Here is a 19,033-nt window from a genome sequence, read left to right as displayed (position 1 = left end):
CAGGTGGTGGTGAAAGGAAAGATGTTATGATTGGTTGAGGGGGTGGGTGGGGGTGAAAAGAACAGGGAAATGGAGGAGGGAAGGTGGGTAAGGGTAGAGAGATGAGGATGAACGAAGTCTCTGATGTAGGTGGAATGATGGTGAGGGAGGGGGTCAAAAAGGGCAAGGCCCATTCATGGTTTGTAAGCTTCAATAAGTGGTGGGCACTCACACCCCTGGTATCTGAGATGGGGAAGGAGGAATGGGATGATTGATGTGAATAGGGAGATGGGTGAAAGAAGGAAGGTGATTAACGGGTAGATCAGAGGTGGGGGTTCTCAGGTGAAGAGGTGGGAAGAAAGTATAGACTAGTCAGTATCGCAGTTACATTCACTTTGAGTAAGAAGACTTTGTTGCCAGCAGAATCGCGCCATCAATTTTTTTTTTTACCCAACCTGTCCTTGGCCTGGGTATTTTCAGAACACTGCTAATTATGACACCTAGGTATCAGAAGCTATCCACTACTTCTAGCGAACCAGACAAGCCTTTTTCTGATGTGTATTGGCGCTTACTGCCCCATACGCAATCTTTCTTCTTTGTTAATCTTCCGGGGATTCCACTACACCTCTTGCGTTTCCATTGCGGGTAAGCATGAAGATTCTACCAATTCGTTTTCTGCATATCGAATAAAGCCATTTTTCTGATGGCATCAGGGTTCTACCCTGTTTCCTACATACTAACAACAGGGTCTTAGCTAAGTTTACCTTGAAGCCTCGTGATTCGAGGTTCAATCGCTCGATCCGAACACCCACAGCTTCCTGTAAACATACCCTACAGTCTGTCTTAAACAAAAACAAAACCTAGATACATTATGCTTAAAGAGGGATGGTCATAATGGGAATATCGTTGATCAGATGTCCACTGAGTGAGAAATGGGTCAGCTGTAGTGAATGTTTATGTTTTTGTCAGATAAAAAAACAAAAAACAAAACACGATAAGATTTACCCGTTTGGTAAATATTTTCGTGTATTGTTTCTTATTCTAGACACATCAACCGTAGTTTCAATCAATGATTGAATAGAAGACCAGTGTATTACTGGTATTCAACCGGAGAGAGAGAGAGAGTCATTGATGTTATAGAAAGACATTAACTTACCGACAGGACTCGGATATTGTCTCTATTTTTAAGACAACCGACAACGATATGTCTTCTACTTTGTTTCCTTATTAAATCATTGACGAAATTAATTAATAATTAAGAAAAACACAAAATTAATTAATAATTAGGAAAGGAATAAAACAAAATAGAAACTAACGAAGAAATGGCGGAAGTATTGGACTAACTAAGCGATCCATACCGGAAGTTGTGATAGTCCAAACTAAACTAACAATGAGGGACGGCCCCGCGAGGGGGGAATTGCTAAGGAATCGGTCTAATATTTTGTGGAATTTATTGCTACTCTTTGGTTTCGTCTGCAGTTGATAAATACTAGTAAAATACTTCAGCAATCTTTCCAACTTTCTCCATATGCAACAAAGTGATAGTAACCGAAAGAAAACAAATAAGCATAACTACAGTTTAGGGCCCCATCCAATTCATTCCATGATGAATTTCTCTAAAACAAATTCGAGAATAGAGGAATAATATCTGAATGTCCTCCAAATTTTCGTTAATATCGTGAAGACAATCGTAATCTGCGCTCTCGAAAATGTATCTGCTAAATTTCAGGAGTAAAAAAAAAAATTCATTTTAGAGAAATTCATCATTGTTTTAACATCCACTTTTTCATGCTTGCATGGGTCAGACGGAATTCACTGAGGCAGATTTTCGAGAGCTGGATACCTTTTCTGTCACGAAGCCTCACCTGTAATCAAGCGACTTAATAGTTTCCCCTTTGGCTAGACATGGTTTTGCAGGATACTGGAAATGAACGACAACGCTTATATGACAGTAACACTCGTTTACAACCAAAGCACAATGTCAAGTCAAGGCAACACGAACACACACACATGCGTATTTATATGTGTGTATGTATGACTGTCTTCTTTCAGTTTTTGTCTCCAAAATGTACTACCAAGGCGTTGGTTGTGTTAAAGTGGAAGACATTTATCCAAGGGGCCATACTAACTGAACCCTAGACCATATGGTTTCAATTTGAACATATCTGTAGGATTCAATAAAATGCATGCTCAAGGATTGTCAAGACACGAAATACTTAACCCCCTCTCCAATCCAAATTGTTTTTAGCAGATCCCCAAATGGGGCTCCTGGCAGGCAATGGGTTAAGAACCTTGAAACATCTCAAGAGAGATAACTCTAATACGACTAATCTTAGTGAAGTTATCCACCCCTGTTTTAAAGATTTTTTTCTTCTTTTCGTAAACACATTATCTACATTGTACAATCAATTAACCCCACTCCTGTTTGCAGTGTACCAACGAATGTGCCACCTCATCTGTGAGCCTAATATGAGATCAATCCACTTCTATGGGACCGTCAGCACATGACACAAGCTTCCTCACCTCTTCCATATCAACTGAAGCTTTGACTGTAAACCAAGCCACTTTCTCAGCTCATTTATTCCTTGTTTTATCAGTAAAAACACATCCAACAGATCATAATCAACTCGTTTCTTCCCAGTCTCAGATCCGTCACATTCAATACTTACACTGTCGAAGATTTTCGCATGTCGCCAGCTCTTCCTCCATATTTCCTTAATGTCTGTACCCTACTGACAATCCAACCACGGCAACACCAATTAGATCACCTAGGTAACAGAAATTATCAACCAAATTTATCATGACACTGGAGTAGTAATCCATGGAGTTTGTTTGATCGGTGACTCTACAGCTAATTACTTCTGTACTAGTGCACTGGTTACCTGTTGGTTTGCCAGAAAGCTCTCTGCTTCTATCAAGTACGCATGATGGAGTTCTTAGCAATCTTCTTCTGATATACTCAGTAAAGGTATTTTCCAGCTCCTTTGTTTCTTCACTGGGGTATCTATTCTACAGCAACACACCTATATCTGTCCCTTCTGGCACACAGCCACACCCACTCTCAGTTGAGGTGTCTTGCAAAGTACTTGACGACCCTGTTTCTGCTGGTGTCACATAAAAAGCACTCAATACACTCTGAAACGTAGTTGTCTTTAGGAAGGGCATCCAGCTGTAGAAACTATGCCAAAGCAGACTATGGAACCGGGTGCCGATCCTGTTCAACCTTCCAACCCATGCCAGCTTGGAGAACTAACATTAAATGAAGATGATGTTGATGATATATTGGCATTGGTATTAATTAGTAATCTTATGTCTGCCATTTGGAACTTTAGGCCTTTTTACTTAAAACTATTCCCAAACGTTTCTGCAGGTCACTGCTTGTTTTGTCTTTCAACATCAACATGCAACATAAACATCATTTAACGTCCACTTTAAACAATGATGATGATGATGCATATAACAAAACAGAGGATTAAAAAAAGAAAAAGAAACTCATAACTGGAATGTTGGTTTAATAAATAGAAATGTTTTGCAAAAAAAAAAAAAAATTCCAAAAAAGCCAAAGGTTGCTGGTGAAATACATAACCAATAACTGACTGCATTTGTTATGAAAGACATGTAAAAAAATAAGATTAAATACTTTGCTGTCGTCTCAACTTAACAATTCATTAACTCAAAGATGTTGTTGGTAGAATATTGTTATTGTTGAGAGGATTAACGAGGCTGGTATCAAATACATAACAGGAAGTTGTTAATGATATCCCAAACTGTTTACGAAGTGGAGCCTCGTTAGGCTGTAGGGTAATGATTTGAGTAATTATATAGGCAATGATACAAAGTAATGACAATGTAACGATATAGGGAAATGATGAGGTAATGAGTTAAGTGTCAGAGATACTCAGGCAGGAACGAGTGTATCTTTCAATTTAGAATTCACAAGAACTTTGGAATGTAATCGTAACGTGTGAGGTCTTATCACAGTGATGGTCATCTTCTTTGTGTATTCATTTGTGACTCAATAAGTTTTTTTCATAAAAAAATGTTTTATCACACATTTCACAAGATTAAAGTCTATCCTTTGAATGAATCAATTTGTGTTCAATTAACGAACTGTTTCGAGAGAAGGTTTTACTGCAGATTTCACATTCGTATAACTTCTCGCCAGTGTGAACCCTTTTATGCTGAACTAAGATACTACCTTGGGAAAATGCTTTGCCACAAATTTCACATTGATAAGGATTCTCTCCTGTGTGCACTCTCATGTGCTGAACTAAGCTGCTATTAACTGAAAATGCTTTGCCACAAATTTCACACTGGAACGGTTTCTCCCCTGTATGTATTCGTGTATGACGAGACAAAGCTACTTTTTCAGAGAACCTTTTTCCACAGTTGTCACATTGGTGCATCCTCTCTCCAGAGTGAATACGTTTGTGTCGAGATAAAGCAAAATTACGAGGAAATGTTTTGCCACAAATATCACAAGAGTATGGTTTATCATTAGAGTGAATCCATTTATGTTCTGTTAAAGTACTATTTCGTGAGAAAGTCTTGCAACAAACTTCACACTTGTGACGTTTTTCACTCGAATGAATTCGTTTGTGAAGAATTAACGAGTGGTTCTGAGTATAAATCTTACCACAGATTCCACATTTGTAAGGTTTCTCTCCAGAATGACTTCGATCATGTTCAACTAGTTTGCTTTTTTCAGAGAATATTTCACCACAAATTTTGCAATCATAGGATTTCTCAGATACATGTGACTGTGCATGAAGTGTTAATTCTATATTCAAAGAAAAGCTTTTACCACAGATGTTACATGAGTAGGTATTCTCTTGTGTATGAATGAGCATATGCTGTGATAGAAAACTATTGGCAGAAAACGATTTCCCACACACTTCACAGGGATAGAATTTCTTCTTGGCATGGATCCATTTATGTTCATTTAAGGTGCCAACTCTTTCAAATGTCTTATCACAAATCCCACATCGATATGGTTTCTCACCAGAATGGATCCGTTTATGATGTATTAAACTACGATTCAAAGAGAATATTTTCCCACAAATATCACAAATATACGGGTTTTCCCCTGAGTGTAAACGTTTATGTTGAATTAGTATACTGTTTTGAGAAAATGATTTCCCACAAATATCACAATTATAAGGACTCTCTCCAGAATGGATTCTTTTATGCTGAACCAAGCTACTATTGACAGAAAACATTTTACCGCAAATTTCACAATGGAATGGCTTTTCCCCAGTGTGTATTCGTTTGTGACGTGATAAATCCTTATTTTCAGAGAAAGCTTTCCCACAAGTTTCACACTGGTGTGGTTTCTCTCCTGTATGAATTCGTGTGTGTCGAGATAAATAACTATTTCGAGAGAAAGTTTTACCGCATATTTCACAAGTGTAAGGTCTATCTTCAGTGTGAACCCATTTGTGTTCAATTAAGGCACTATTGCGAGAGAACGATTTCCCACAAATTCCACATTGGTAGGGTTTTTCTCCAGTGTGAATACGTCTATGATGGACTAAAACACTGTTTTGTGTAAAAGTCTTACCACAAATTTCACAGTGGTATGGGTTCTCACCAGTATGAATTCGTTTGTGTTGAACTAAGCTGCTACTCACAGAAAATGCTTTACCACAAACTTCACATTGATATGGTTTTTCCCCTGTGTGTATGCGTCCATGGCGAGATAAATCACTTTTAATAGAGAAACTTTTACCACAGATCTCACAGTGGTGTGGTTTTTCCCCAGTGTGTGTACGAGCATGTCTAGACAAGTAATTACGTTGTGAAAATATTTTACCACAACTTTCACAGCGGTAGGTTTTGTTGCCAGTATGGATAAGTCGATGATGAGATAAGCCACTGCTATGAGAGAAGGTTTTACCACAAAATTCACAACTGTATGGTTTATTCTTGGTATGAGTCCATTTATGCTCAATTAAGATATTCTTCCTGGAAAATGTTTTGCCACAAATTTCACAGTGAAATGGTTTCTCTTCTGATTTTACATTCGATAAAGTCCTGCTTTGAGAAGTTGGCAGACAAGTTATAATGCAAAATGATTTCTCTGTGGCATCAACTTCCTTATCTTCTGTCAAATGGTTGTTTATTGTTGTTTCACAAGATTTCAAGCCACAGATGATCTCTGTTTCATTAGGAAAGTTATCACAAGGAAGACATTTTGCCTCAATACTTTCTTCATCAGTATTCCTACATTTGTGCATTGACAGCTCATCATTTTCAGAAAAACCTTGTTTGCATATCTCACACTGAAGCAGTTTATATTCCATGTCTTCAAACATTGAAATTAAACCCAGTTAACTTGGTGTGACGAACAAACTGCAACCTTGGAAACTGAATGTCTCACAATCAAACCGACTGCAAAGTTGACAATTTTAGAAAGAGGAACTTCCTGATTGGAATCACCTTCACAAAAATACAAAACCATTTTTTAGGTTAATGGCTTCACTTCCTAAGGTTTCCAAATAAGAAGACTTATTTTTCTACTTGGGAAGGTGAAACTTCCTGAAAAAAGAAGACAGAAAAAGAAAATGAAATGAGTGAGAATTTAATAAAATTTAAAAACTAAATAAGAAAACTCAATGGTTAAAGATAAACTTGATGTTTAACAAAATACGAAAATTGCTTGACTGGGTTTCATGAAAAGATCATAGAAGCCCTATATTAGAAGAAAATGGAGGAAATAGTAGTTAAGACATGTTTAGTTAGTAAATTATCTAGAAATGAGTAGCTAAAGATTTTTGTCTGAATCTGCAATACTTAACAAACAAACCAAATATGCCGGTCATTGCTATGTTCCATCTATCACTTCATTCATATGATGATGTTAATAAATATTTTCTGTTTGGTTAATGATTTTAACAGAATCACATCAACTTAATGATGATATTTTTCAACAAACCTATGTTAGATTTTGTTAGATTTATTATCAGTTTGGAGTAGCTTTGACAGACAAGACACACAATAAAGTTGAAACACCACACTGTCTCAAAGATTCCTTACATCAGTGTTATGAAAATACACCATCTAAAGGGAGGAGATGTTTTCTGATGAGGAAAAACAACAGTGGTCAGTTATTCATGGCTGAATCTCTTCGAATCTATTGGGAATGAATCAATGTTATTGAAATATTTGAAAATTAAGTCTTTAAAACCAAAATTTTTAGAGATTAATTTCTCATAAATAAGCTGGCAGAAAAGTTACTGCTTAGGGGAAAATGCGTCACAGTATTTCTTCTGACCTTACGTTGAGTTCAAATGCCATCAGAGTCGACTTTGCCTTTCATCCTTTCAAAGTCAATGAAATAAGAACCAGTTGAGCACTGGGGGTCAATATAATCGCCTTACATTAAGGGTATACATATCTGTAGAGTATTCAGCCACTTGCACATTAATTTCACGAGCAGGCGGTTCCGTTGATTGGATCAGCTGGAACCCTCGTCATTGCAACCAATGGGTGTCAGTGTAACAGAAATTATAACCAAGAATCTGGCAAAAATAAATTAAAAGATCAATTCTTTAAAGAATTATTTCAATAATTGTTCATGTCAGGAATTAGTTCTTCATTTTTGAGAGAGAGAGAGAGAGTGAGTGAGAGTGTGTGTGTGTTGGAGATGGTCAAGATGAGGAAATCGAGTGAGAAAATTATACGGAATAAAAACCAAAAAGTTAAAACTTAACCGTTTGTAGTTTAGAGTGAAGAAAGCTCGTAGTTCTGAAGGAAGGGGAAAGTCGATTGCATCGACCTCAGTACTTGACTAGTATTTTATTTTATTGACCCTCGAGAGGGTTAAAAGTAAAGTTCACCTTGGCCAGATTTGAACTCATAATGCACAAAACCGGAATAAATGTAAGAAAACTTTTCCGATTCGTCCATAATCTTCCCAAGTGATCGGGAAGAGAGGAGGATTGTTTGGATGATGTTCCGTTGTGATCAGCAGCCACTGGATGTTGACAGTTTGTGATCGAACTAAACACAGCAACATCATCATTTTCTTATTTGTGTTACAAGTTACCCACTGACATGGACGTCAACAGGTACCTGCCCCACCATTGGGGGTAGGCCACAAAAAGAAAGTCGAACCAGTTAGGGTAACAACACACACACACATATCTATATATATAAGAATACCTTTATATGTTAGAGCAAAAATAACAGGGACCATACATCAATTATTTATATATATAGGAATATCATGTCTATCGAGCGTCTGCGTTTATGCATGTAAGACTGATACATAGAAGCAGCATCGTACGCAAATAATACCGTTAATACAGACAACAGAGCGATAAAAGGGTCAACATAGCAACAACATTCGACTCAGGAACACAACCCCACATTGTAAATAAACTCATCAACCGAAACGCACCTTCTGCTTTCTTCGAAGTCGTTTCTCTCTCTTCTTAAGCGACACATGTGCCAATGTATGCAGTAACACATCACTTGAGTAGCGTTAACCAGCTTTCAGTTATATTATTTTCTAATCTATTATTGAACAAGTCTCCCACATTTCAGACTCTTAATTAAAGCACGTGTTATGGCGGACGATTATTGTCAGCACTAACTAATCTATCATAAAGAGACGGTGTTGAAGGATAAATGACACACACCGACACACACGGATAATTAATCATCTATCTATTTATCTATCGATAAACATGTCTATGGTTATTAATACAGTCTTTCTCAGCTGACACCGAACTAAGATTTTTCTAGATTTTAGATTGTAGATTAAAATAATATTGCTAAGCCATAAGTCAACGGTGACACCAATGCTCAAAAACATTCCAAACAGAACCTGTTTGTCTTTTTTAGGAGTCTGTCAGAGTGCATTATTCCCAAGACAGTGGCGTGGGCTTTGAAACGGGGCTGCTATTTCTAGCAGATTATGTCGAGTGACCGCACAGACACGCCAACACGTCTCTTTGTCTCGTAGAGATTAGGGTTGCTGCTGTAGTTTAATATCGGGTCAGCCTTGATCCAACTAACAAATAATCAAATATGTTCCAGCGGAGACCATCCTGTGTTTTTTTCTTTCTTTCTCAAATATAGAATCAACACTATCCATTGTCTTACCTCTTTTCTTTTTTAATAATAATGGTCAGCTGTGATTTGAGGTCGCAGCAGTCGAAGGTCTGATATATTTAAAGAAGGAGGCACCTGCCAAATTAACCTTTCTGCTTACATACCTGCTTAACTATCCACTTTTCATCGCCGGTCACTGGATAGTTTAAAAAATCGAGATTTGTTTTCTCTCGTGAATAAAGAGAAGTGCAGATATTGACACGTTTTTGTTTTTATTGTTGATGTGGAACCCATTTGCCAAGCTTAGACACGATTCCAAGTTCTTGCAAATGGCGATGAATTAACCTCTTCTGCTAACTCTTCAACAGTTGCACATGGATTTCTTCCCGTAGCAGCTTTCAGTACATCATTATCAAAAGTGACCGGGCGACCAGAGCGGCGGACGTCTTCCAAGTCCCCTTGTCGAAATTTATGGAACCATCGTTGACACTTGCGAATATTCAAAACACCTTCACCATACAATTCTTGCACATTTTTTACAGAATTTGTAGCATTGTTGCCTTTTTTATACTCGTAAAACATGACTTATCTAATTTGCTCTTCTGTGAGTTCCATTTTCACGAGGGGCTGTTAAAAGCAACAAATTATTTCGTTCTGCAAGCCAGAATCTATGTAACTAAAGCTTTCCTTGCTCTGTGGTATTTAGGCACCCGTGAAAAAAATCTTGTTTAAACGTGTTAGAGCAGGTTTTAATAAGTACGGTCTGAAAAACAAAATTACGGGATGATCTGATATGAAATATTTATGAGTTGTGTGTCTTAAGGCCAGTTGTCTCGGGGGCCCAATTCTGATCTATGTATGTTGTAGCTTGCTGTCAATAAATACATAACATAGGGGCCAGTACATTGATTTGTCTGGAAGGAGGGGCGGGCTATAATGTTATTGATTCTTTATTATCCACGAAGGGACTAAACAAAAAGAGAACATTACAAATGGGGTAAAAAAAAATCGGATGAAAATGAATAATTATAAAAATGAGAAAGATGAAATGATGGTTATTTGGGCTCCACGACCCACGTAACAACATTGAACAATTTTTAAACGAACATAAATTTTCAATTTCTTTTTTAAACTTTGCTTGGTATTGCTACAGTTTTTTTTCTGTCTTTTCTTTGAGTGTTTTCAATTGTCTCTGAGGTTTTGTGATCTTGTTTGAATGTTCATTTGTTTTTAAACTTTTTTTGTTTGTGTGTGAGTGGGTGGGGGGAGACAACGAGTGTTTTTCTTTTTTCTCTTCCTCCCAGCAACATTCCAATCACCGTCACTTACCTCAGTAGATGCTAAAGTCAACGGTCCTCCCTCGTCACGCTATATCTTCCCGTGTCGAGACCATCTCCATCACCTCTTCCTGCTTCTTCTCCTTGTCCCATGGGACCTCCTCTTCCACTCTCTCCTGTTGCACACTAACCTTCCCCTGCCTTTCTCCCTGTGCTTCAGGTGTAGGGCCTGGGAGTACGTTTTTCTTATGTGCCCCTTCTGTCAGCACCCGAAGTACTTTGGAATTCTGCCCTGTACGGCTACCTTCAGCTTCGTATCACCCAGAAGAATGATGAATTCTGGTATATTGTCCATGTCTGCTGGTGTGGCTTGAATCGTTGCTCCTACGGCCCTCCGCACCATTTCAGGACACTTCTCTCCCGCGTCTCCATAAATGTCACCTCCTCTTTTATATTAGCAAAGGCAGCTACCAAGAGCCATATCGTTTTGATTTCCGGTACGAAACCTTCTATAAATAGATTTGTTGTTCTTTTATTGGTCTGCAGGGTGATTGCAGAGTCGACCCTGGTATCACTCTCCGCTATGAACTGAGTCTCCACTGTACCATATTTCTTACAAAAGCAATTTTATACATAATAGGCTTCAATGCAGGACAGATTTCTGTGTCCTTTTTCAATGGAAAGACAATAAAATCTAACCATTGTCAAAAGTCATTGTAAATCATTAAATATGAACATTTCAGAACAAAATCAATACATACCTTAGATGTTTTTGTAAGTACTTTTTCCCCCAAAATTTATTATCCAGAGATGTGTCTGAGGCAGTTTTTGGTAACAATTCATTGATTGAATTGGTGAGATTCTTTCGCTCACATCCACAAATTCTTGATGTTTTCAGAGTAAATTTGCAATGAAAACCACAATAGGAGAAGAGAGAGAGAGGATTGGACAAAGGAAGAGGACAGTGGAAAATTAGGGGCTGGCTGAAAATGAGAAAGATGGAGAAAGAAAAGGGTTTTGTCTCTTTCTGTGAATGTCTGGCCTCTCTGGGTTGTGGACATCGATTGATTGATTGATTGACTGGATAAAAAGAATTACTTTGATGAGTTTTATAAAATACCATTTTTACTTCCAGGAATCATATCCATTGCTATGACAACAAACCATCATGTGAATAACCTACTCAATTGGTTGCTCAGTCTACCAGAAATACCCCCTGTTGTTATATATAAAGATAGGATACATTAAAGCAGCCCTTTATGTTCTTAATACGGTGAAGGCGGCAATATCTTTGATCTTTCAACACCGACTTGAACTCAGTGTCATGTTTATATTAGATCTACACCTTTGCCCCTTGTAACCTATCGAGGGCAATTGTATTGTTATGTTCATAAAAGTTTATGCTCCACATTGGAGAAATTGGGATACAATCAAGATGTTGGTTCAATTTCATATTTTTGAGAGTTTATCCAGAAAATCAGTTAATTAGCTTCCATCTGGTAGTAGAGTTAGTGTTAATATACTTGTTAATGTAGTGTAATAAGAAATTTTCATCAATTCAAATTGCAGCCGAAATGAGGAGAAAAAACATTAATTAATGATTAATTGTTATCAAGAAAGTAAGGGGAGACAATTTTAGAATTTTTAAATTGATTAAAATGAATTAGATATTAAATATATGATGTAACGAGGAGTGAATCTGAAGCATGGTGTAAGGATAACTCCAGACATGCTTCTGCTTTGATAGACCTCATCAGCATCACTGTCTGACTGTTACAGAAAATATCTTACAAAGGTTTGAGATGTCCAGAATTTTAGAGAATAAACAAGTGCTAGTCCTGAAAAGAAGAAAAGTACAGGGGTTAATTCAGTCACCTAACAATTCTTCAAGGCAATGCCCCAGTATGGCCGCAATCTAATAACTGAAACACACATATCTTATATGAAGGTGTGTAGCCTGGTGGTTAGGCTGTTTGGCTCTTGGCTATAAAGAAACGGGTTCAATATCTAGATTCGGTGGTTTGTTGTGTCCTGGAGTAAGACGCTTCATTTCATGTTGTTTTACTCTGTTCAGCTGTTCATAAACACCAGTCCAGTGCAGGGGCAACCTTCTCTCCCTACCTCCAGCCCAGTGCAGGGGCAACCTTCTCTCCCTACCTCCAGCCAAGTGCTGGGGCAACCTTCTCCCCCTACCTCCAGCTTTCACATCCTCAATGATCTGTTGGGTGGGAAGATCAAGCTGACGTCTGTGTTTGTAGATACTTCAAATAGCGAAAGCATGAAGCAAGTGACCAATTTGTCATCAGGGGTTAACTCCATGTCTGAAAGCTCAATCAGTAACTATTATTTTTCTCAAAAAATTATTGGAAGGCACAACTCAGAGGTTGAGAAGTTTGTTTCTTAACCACACAGTTTTGAGTTCAGTCCCTCAGCATGTCACTTTGGGCAAATATCTTCTACTATAGGTCCAGGATGATAAAGCTTTGTGAGTGGATTTGATAGAAGGAACACACACAGTGTGTGTGTGTGTGTGTGACCTTTCCCTGACATCGTGTGATAGTTGTAAATGAGTGTCACTGTCATACAAGCAGTGTTGTTCATTTCCAATATACTGTGAGAACATGTCTGATCATGGGGAAATAATACCTTGCCTGGAAACAGGTGAGGGTTGGCAATGTGAAGGGTGTTTGACTGTAGAAAAATCTGCCTCTGTAAGTTCTATCCAATCCTTGCAAGAATGGGAAACTAATGTTAAATGCTGATGATGATGAAAAATGTCAAATTAAGAACAAGAAACTAAAATCACCAACATTTAATAAAACTTTCGTAATCCTAATAAATTCAAGTTAGAGTTAAAAGAAGAAAAAAAGAACTAAAAATATGAAACAGAACACTTTAATAAAATTGATGTTCATGGTTGTTTGATTGTATTTCAATAACAAAGATGGGATCACATCAAGCTGTACACACAATTCTTAATCTACAAAAACATCTTTTAGTTAAGTTCCTCTTATCATTTAATTCCTGCCATTTTTATAGTTTCATTTACAGTTGCTTTTTCACATATGTATTTATTAATATATGTATATACATACATATAGATAGATATTTAGTTTACTGTTCCATTGAGGTAGGATCAACAAAAAATATGTATTCCATCCAGTGAGAGATAAATATCATTTAATGTCCACATTAACTAACCATGTGCTCTGAGCCTGGAGACTGCTTGGAGACACAAGGCATGTTATCAATCTGCTTAATCTCTGTGTCTTTATGGCAAGAAGCTATCACTAGCTCTTAATTTAAATACTGATTGCATTAAATAATATATTGGTATTTCATATAATCTGTATTAGCAAAGGAGTAGGGGAGGTTCTGAAATTTGGATAAACATGTAAATGCATTATAGAAGAGTATTTTTAACCATCAAGTATTCTGAAGCATTTTGAAACCTGCCTCAGACTCACCTCTGGTCCTATGATACAAACTTCTCTTTTAAGATGATCTCAGTTAAAACCTTCCAAAAGTAAATCTTAACTTATGTTCCAAACCAGCTCAATAATGACAAATTTATTTTACTAAATTCATTTTTTCAAATTTAATGGACACAAATACTGTATTCCAACAGAAATATGGTATTGCAAGGGTTAACTAGCAAACCGTAGAGGCTTTCTGCTTAGATATAAGACCAGTTTCTCAAACAGATTGACTAATTTCACTGAATCAACTTCAGTATATCACCACTTCTTATTTTATTAACTCTAAACTTAGTGAAATATAATGAAATTAAGCAGGGTTTGAACTCAGAACCTAGGAGGATGAAACCAAATACTGTTTCATCATCTTCACTGCCATTTAAACTCAAAATATTAAACACATGTTGCTGTTTATAAACTCAACCTTGGTACTCAGGTTCGATAAATTATTGAATATTGATCAATCACACCTCATTTACAGGTGTTCTTCAACATGGTGACTGATAAGGCTGACCATTTGTATGGCAAATATAGTCAGTCTGATGGACTTTCTCAGTTTCTGGCCACCCAAGGATGTGAGTTAAAGACTTCCTGGTTACAACTGTCTCCATACAGGTTTCCAAATATTTTCAGTCTGTGGCAGCAACACTTTCCTGGAATTTACAGGAATACTTTGGAAGCTGAATCAATATTTAGAATAGATGTTAACCAGTGATGATGTAGTATTTATTTTCCAATTAGGTTTATTAAACCCCATGGATTGTGCTTGAAGCGCAGCCTGCTGTAATATCTGAACACAAGGAAATAATAATCAGAACTCTAAGATACCAGGCAGTCCAGTGTTGAACCTCAGGAAAAGAAATCAATCCCTCTTATTTATCAATGAAATAAATTTTGAACTATTTTTCAGAAAATGTAATTAAATGATACTGAATGAAAACAAAAATCTCTTTCATTAAAATAAATCCTCTCAAACAGAGAATGAGCTGAAGTTTAGGTAAGGTTATGTTTCTTGTGTCTTCTTTTGTGACGAGACAGGTAGACAGCTAAGCAGAAGCTTTTGCCACATATATCACAGCGATGCGGTTTTATTTCAGCATGTAAATGGCTGTGGGTGGATAATGAACTGCGTTGGGTGAATTTCTTACCACAGATGGTACAAACATGCATTTTCTCACCTGTATGAAGAAGTCTATGATTACGTAAGGTAGAACCCTGAGCAAATGTCTTACCACAAAATTCACAAGGATAGGGTCTTTCTCCTGTGTGGGACCGTTTGTGAATGGTTAAGTAACCATTTTGAGTGAATTTTTTGCCACAAATTTCACAGTGGAATGGTTTTTCCTTAGCATGTATTTGTTTGTGATTGAATAGGATACTGCGTTGAGTGAATGCTTTTCCGCACGTTTCACAATGATAGAGTTTCTCACCTGTATGAATTCGTCTGTGGTTAGTGAGAGTGGCACTTTGAGCAAATGACTTGCCGCAAATTTCACAGGGAAATGGTTTCTCACCTGTGTGAATTCGTCTGTGAGTATTTAACTGACTTTTGAGGGAGAACTTTTTATCACAGATTTCACATGGATACGGTTTTTCCCCAGTGTGAATTCGTTTGTGAACAGGTAAATAACATCTTTGGGTAAATTTTTTGCCACAAACGTCACAGCTGTAAGGTTTTTCTCCAGTATGGGTCCTTTTGTGGTAATATAAGTTGATCTTTTTACCAAATGCCTTACCACATATTTCGCAAGAGTATGGTTTTTCACCTGTATGTATGCGATTATGACTAGATAGTTGACTATTATGAGGGAATTCTTTACCACAAATTTCACACTGAAATAATTTTTTCCCTGCATGAGTCTGTTTATGAGTAGAAAAGCTATTATAATGACAGAAACTTTCACCACAAATATCACAATTGTAAGGTTTTTCTCCAGTGTGAAGTAGTTTGTGTCGTGCTAAATTTCCACGTTCAGAAAATTTTCGATTGCAAAAATCACAGTGATACGGCTTATCTCCAGTATGGGTCCGTTTGTGGCTCGCTAAAATGCCATTTTGGGAGAACATTTTCCCACAGACTTCACATCGATAAGGCTTTTCCCCAGTGTGGGTTCGTTTATGGCTTACCAAATTCCAATTGTCAATGAATTTCCTTCCACAAACATCACAGGGAAATGGTCTCTCACCTGTGTGTGTTCTTTTATGAGTAGATAACGTACTATTGTGAGCAAACGATTTATCACAGAAGTCACATTGGTAAGGTTTCTCTCCAGTGTGTGTCCGTATATGACGAGACAACTGAAATCTTTTGGGAAATCTTTTTCCACAAACTTCACAATGGTGTGTTTTCTCCATTGACAATTGTTTTTTAACATCAGAAAATAGAAAAATAAATTTAGATTTTGCTTTCTGGTTTAAGATGACAATCCTATTTAATATCAAATTTTTAAGTGAAACTGCTTTTCCAAAATTTTTCAAGTTTTAAAACATTTTCTGTAAAAGGACACTTTGTGCAGATTCTAAGAATGGTAAATGACATTTTCATAACTGTCTTGGTAAAAGAGACTACAATAATATTTTCAGTAGAAAAGTCTCAATCAACACAACAGTTGTTCCAGTAGAATATAGTCATTATAGAAATAGATTGTTGAGAAATAATTTGCAAGCATAATCTTCATGTGTGAGACAAAAACAAGATCAGGACTAATTTGAAGGAGAAAAATATAAGCTTATATTTTATCACAAAGTCACAATTCAGATTAAAATTCTCCTCAGTTTCATCATCGTTGAACATCTGCCTTCCAAGCTGGCATGGGGGTTTGCTTCAAGTAAAATATAATTCCAGTATAAATTATTTTCAGTTCTTCAAGGAATACATCAGCAAGAAAACCCAGCAAGAAAACCTTAAAATAGAAAAATGTAGAAAGTGTTTCAAATTTTGACGGCTGATATTTCAAGGAATATGTAAAACTTATGAAGTAATTTGAACATACCCAACACCTTGCCCCAACCTCACTAAGGATTTCTTCATAAACAAAATTTGGGCACAAATGTTAGATAAACAATATGACACATATTGGTAATACTTGATGGAAGTTATCTATATGCATGCGTTCCATGTCCACACCATGTTCTGTTATGTGGCAATCCTTCAGTATACAAAATGTCAGTATGAGGGGACAACATCATTCACCCTCTTCTTCAGCCTAGTTTCTTTGTCATGAGGGAAGGTTGTGTGGGTAAATGATGTAATCTACCAATACTGAAGGATTGCCTGTACATGTTTATGAGATAAACATGTAACAATGACTGTCTGCTTCATATCTGTCACACTAACCTCTTCACAGTGACAAAGTAACCCTTCTGTAGTTGATGCTACATGTTCACAGCCATAAGTTTACATTCTTCCTTTGTGTTTATTGCTGAAGTTCAAGTTTGAACATCAACCAGAGAAACACGTAACCTTGTAACTAAAGGTGGTGGCAAAATTCTGCTTTAAGTACCCCATAAAACTCCTCATAACTCTTTTCATTTTTTGTAATTTTCAAGTAAGTTTTGCAAATTTGTGTTCTACGATTATGAAAATAATTTTTTTAATAATTTTCAAATTGCATCCCTATAAATCCTAACATTTCTACTCTTTTTCGAATTTTTTAAAAATCCGAGTTTAAAATAGGGGCAGTCGGAATATTTTGCTTAAATCTCAGCAGTGGATCACCTTTGGGTGCATCACCATTCTATTAAACTTGTTTACGAGGAGAAAAATATTGAAAAACATCCATATATGTCAGTGACAAAGAAACGAGAACGGTCGTGGGATGTGCTAAAAACAGCAGCTAAATCACCCTTATATCACACACACACTTTTTTTTTATAATGGCATGAATTGTGTGTGGAATACAAATTCGCAAAAATTTTCTGAAAATTCCAAACAATAAAAACAGTTATTTGGGGCTATAAGGGGTGATGAAACTAGAATTCCGCCAAGGTGGTAACTAAACAAAGTTACTCTACAGAGCCATGGAATATTATAGAGGAGGCCTAATCGAGTAAGGAACAGAAAAAGCTAACATTCCTTCTACAAGACATCCAGCTGTGAATGGAGTTTGGGAGGCCTGTACACTTGTGGTAGAGCTTCGCGTGGAATAAATAAATAACAACTTCGCCACCAAAACAAAAAGTCAGGATAATTCTTAACAGGCTACATTTCATCGTCTGGAACACCTGAGTTAAACAAAAGCAATCAAGGTAAATTGTGTTATTGTATATAGAGAAATATATATTATTAGAAATAGCAGTCAACTCTTCCTCAAATCACACCCTGTCGACTTAAAAAGAAACGAAGGAGTATTCAATAACGTAATCTAGATAGACTATCCGAAATAATTGTAAGATGGTCATAGCTGGAAGGTTTCTGTTCCTATGTTGGGTGAGAGATGACTTGGGACTAAACACCGTTATCCTGATCACCGATTCCAATAAGGAGGGAGCCCCTATGTCGTCGCTCAACCTGTTAGAAAAAGTAAGCAAATCTTCCTCAAACCACATCATATTGTTATAAATAAGAGGACAAAGTCAACCTTGTAGTTCCCTTACATACCCCTAAAAAAAGGACGGGGTGCTAATGATGTATGCTTTTAATCATAAAGTCTACTCGATTAGGACTGACCGAGGGTTAAACAAGTACGAGTCTACGAAACAATATATTTAGGGAATCCTACACGAACTGACCGAGGTACAAACAACAAATATCTTACACTACACATCATTAATCAATGTATTGTTCATTGCTAATGATGTTATTAACGAATGACAGTTTATTAAAATATTTAACCCATTTATTAGTTGATTAAATTCATTTATTTTTGAAGCGAAGGAGGCGGGGGTCAAACATTTAATTATGATGGGGAAAAGCGATTTAAATGTTGCAAGGTCACTATGTCAAGTTATGGGAAGAGGAACAGAGGAAAAAAGATATGAAACAGCTTTATCTGTTTAGATCCAGCTTCTTCGAAACGAAGTCCATGACAGAAAAACAAAACTAATAAATGTAAATGGTCTTTGCTCATTTCTGATAAAAACATCCCATTAATTCGACCCAACAACACGGCGCGCGCACACACACACACACACACAACGTTCATTATATAAACAATATATGTAATATATATATATATATACATATATGCAACACACACACACACACACACACATATATATATATATATATATATATATATATAT

General features: G+C 36.7%; 3 protein-coding genes across 5 annotated transcripts in view; all 3 read right to left on the bottom strand.

Annotated features, from left to right (window-relative positions):
• The window catches only part of LOC106878000 (zinc finger protein ZFP2), a 3,411-nt gene extending 1,878 nt beyond the window's left edge, over positions 1–1,533 (bottom strand). The window contains exon 1 of the mRNA XM_014927074.2: positions 1,136–1,533. The gene's annotated coding sequence lies outside the window, so the exon portion shown is untranslated. The remainder of the gene's footprint in view (positions 1–1,135) is intronic.
• Positions 1,534–3,397: 1,864 nt separating this feature from the next.
• On the bottom strand, positions 3,398–9,831 carry LOC128249396 (zinc finger protein 91-like). 3 transcript variants are annotated; one of them, XM_052972891.1, is made up of 2 exons: positions 9,088–9,831; positions 3,398–6,516 (listed from the first exon to the last, which is right to left on the bottom strand). In XM_052972891.1, exon 2 carries the CDS (start codon positions 6,291–6,293, stop codon positions 4,044–4,046), a length of 2,250 nt encoding a protein of 749 aa, XP_052828851.1. In that variant the 5' UTR covers positions 6,294–6,516; positions 9,088–9,831; the 3' UTR covers positions 3,398–4,043. The 3 variants fall into 3 exon arrangements, with proteins under 3 accessions (XP_052828851.1, XP_052828852.1, XP_052828849.1); XM_052972892.1 differs by having other exon boundaries at positions 9,201–9,831; XM_052972889.1 differs by lacking the exon at positions 9,088–9,831 and adding an exon at positions 8,381–9,080.
• Positions 9,832–13,192: 3,361 nt separating this feature from the next.
• Positions 13,193–19,033, bottom strand: part of LOC106877997 (zinc finger protein 595) — a 7,335-nt gene continuing 1,494 nt past the window's right edge. Inside the window, exon 2 of the mRNA XM_014927071.2 lies at positions 13,193–16,692. Within this exon, the coding sequence (XP_014782557.2) occupies positions 14,783–16,144 (1,362 nt within the window). The 5' untranslated portion in view covers positions 16,145–16,692 and the 3' untranslated portion in view covers positions 13,193–14,782. The remainder of the gene's footprint in view (positions 16,693–19,033) is intronic.

This window comes from Octopus bimaculoides, chromosome 14, assembly GCF_001194135.2.
Source record: "Octopus bimaculoides isolate UCB-OBI-ISO-001 chromosome 14, ASM119413v2, whole genome shotgun sequence".
NCBI lineage: Eukaryota > Metazoa > Mollusca > Cephalopoda > Octopoda > Octopodidae > Octopus > Octopus bimaculoides.
The sequence above is the reverse complement of the archived record's forward strand: the minus strand, read 5'-3'. Positions and strand labels throughout refer to the sequence as shown.

Bases quoted from the DNA above. Each gene is read 5' to 3' on its own strand.
- LOC128249396 (XM_052972891.1), bottom strand. From the start codon at position 6,293: ATGTTTGAAGACATGGAATATAAACTGCTTCAGTGTGAGATATGCAAA.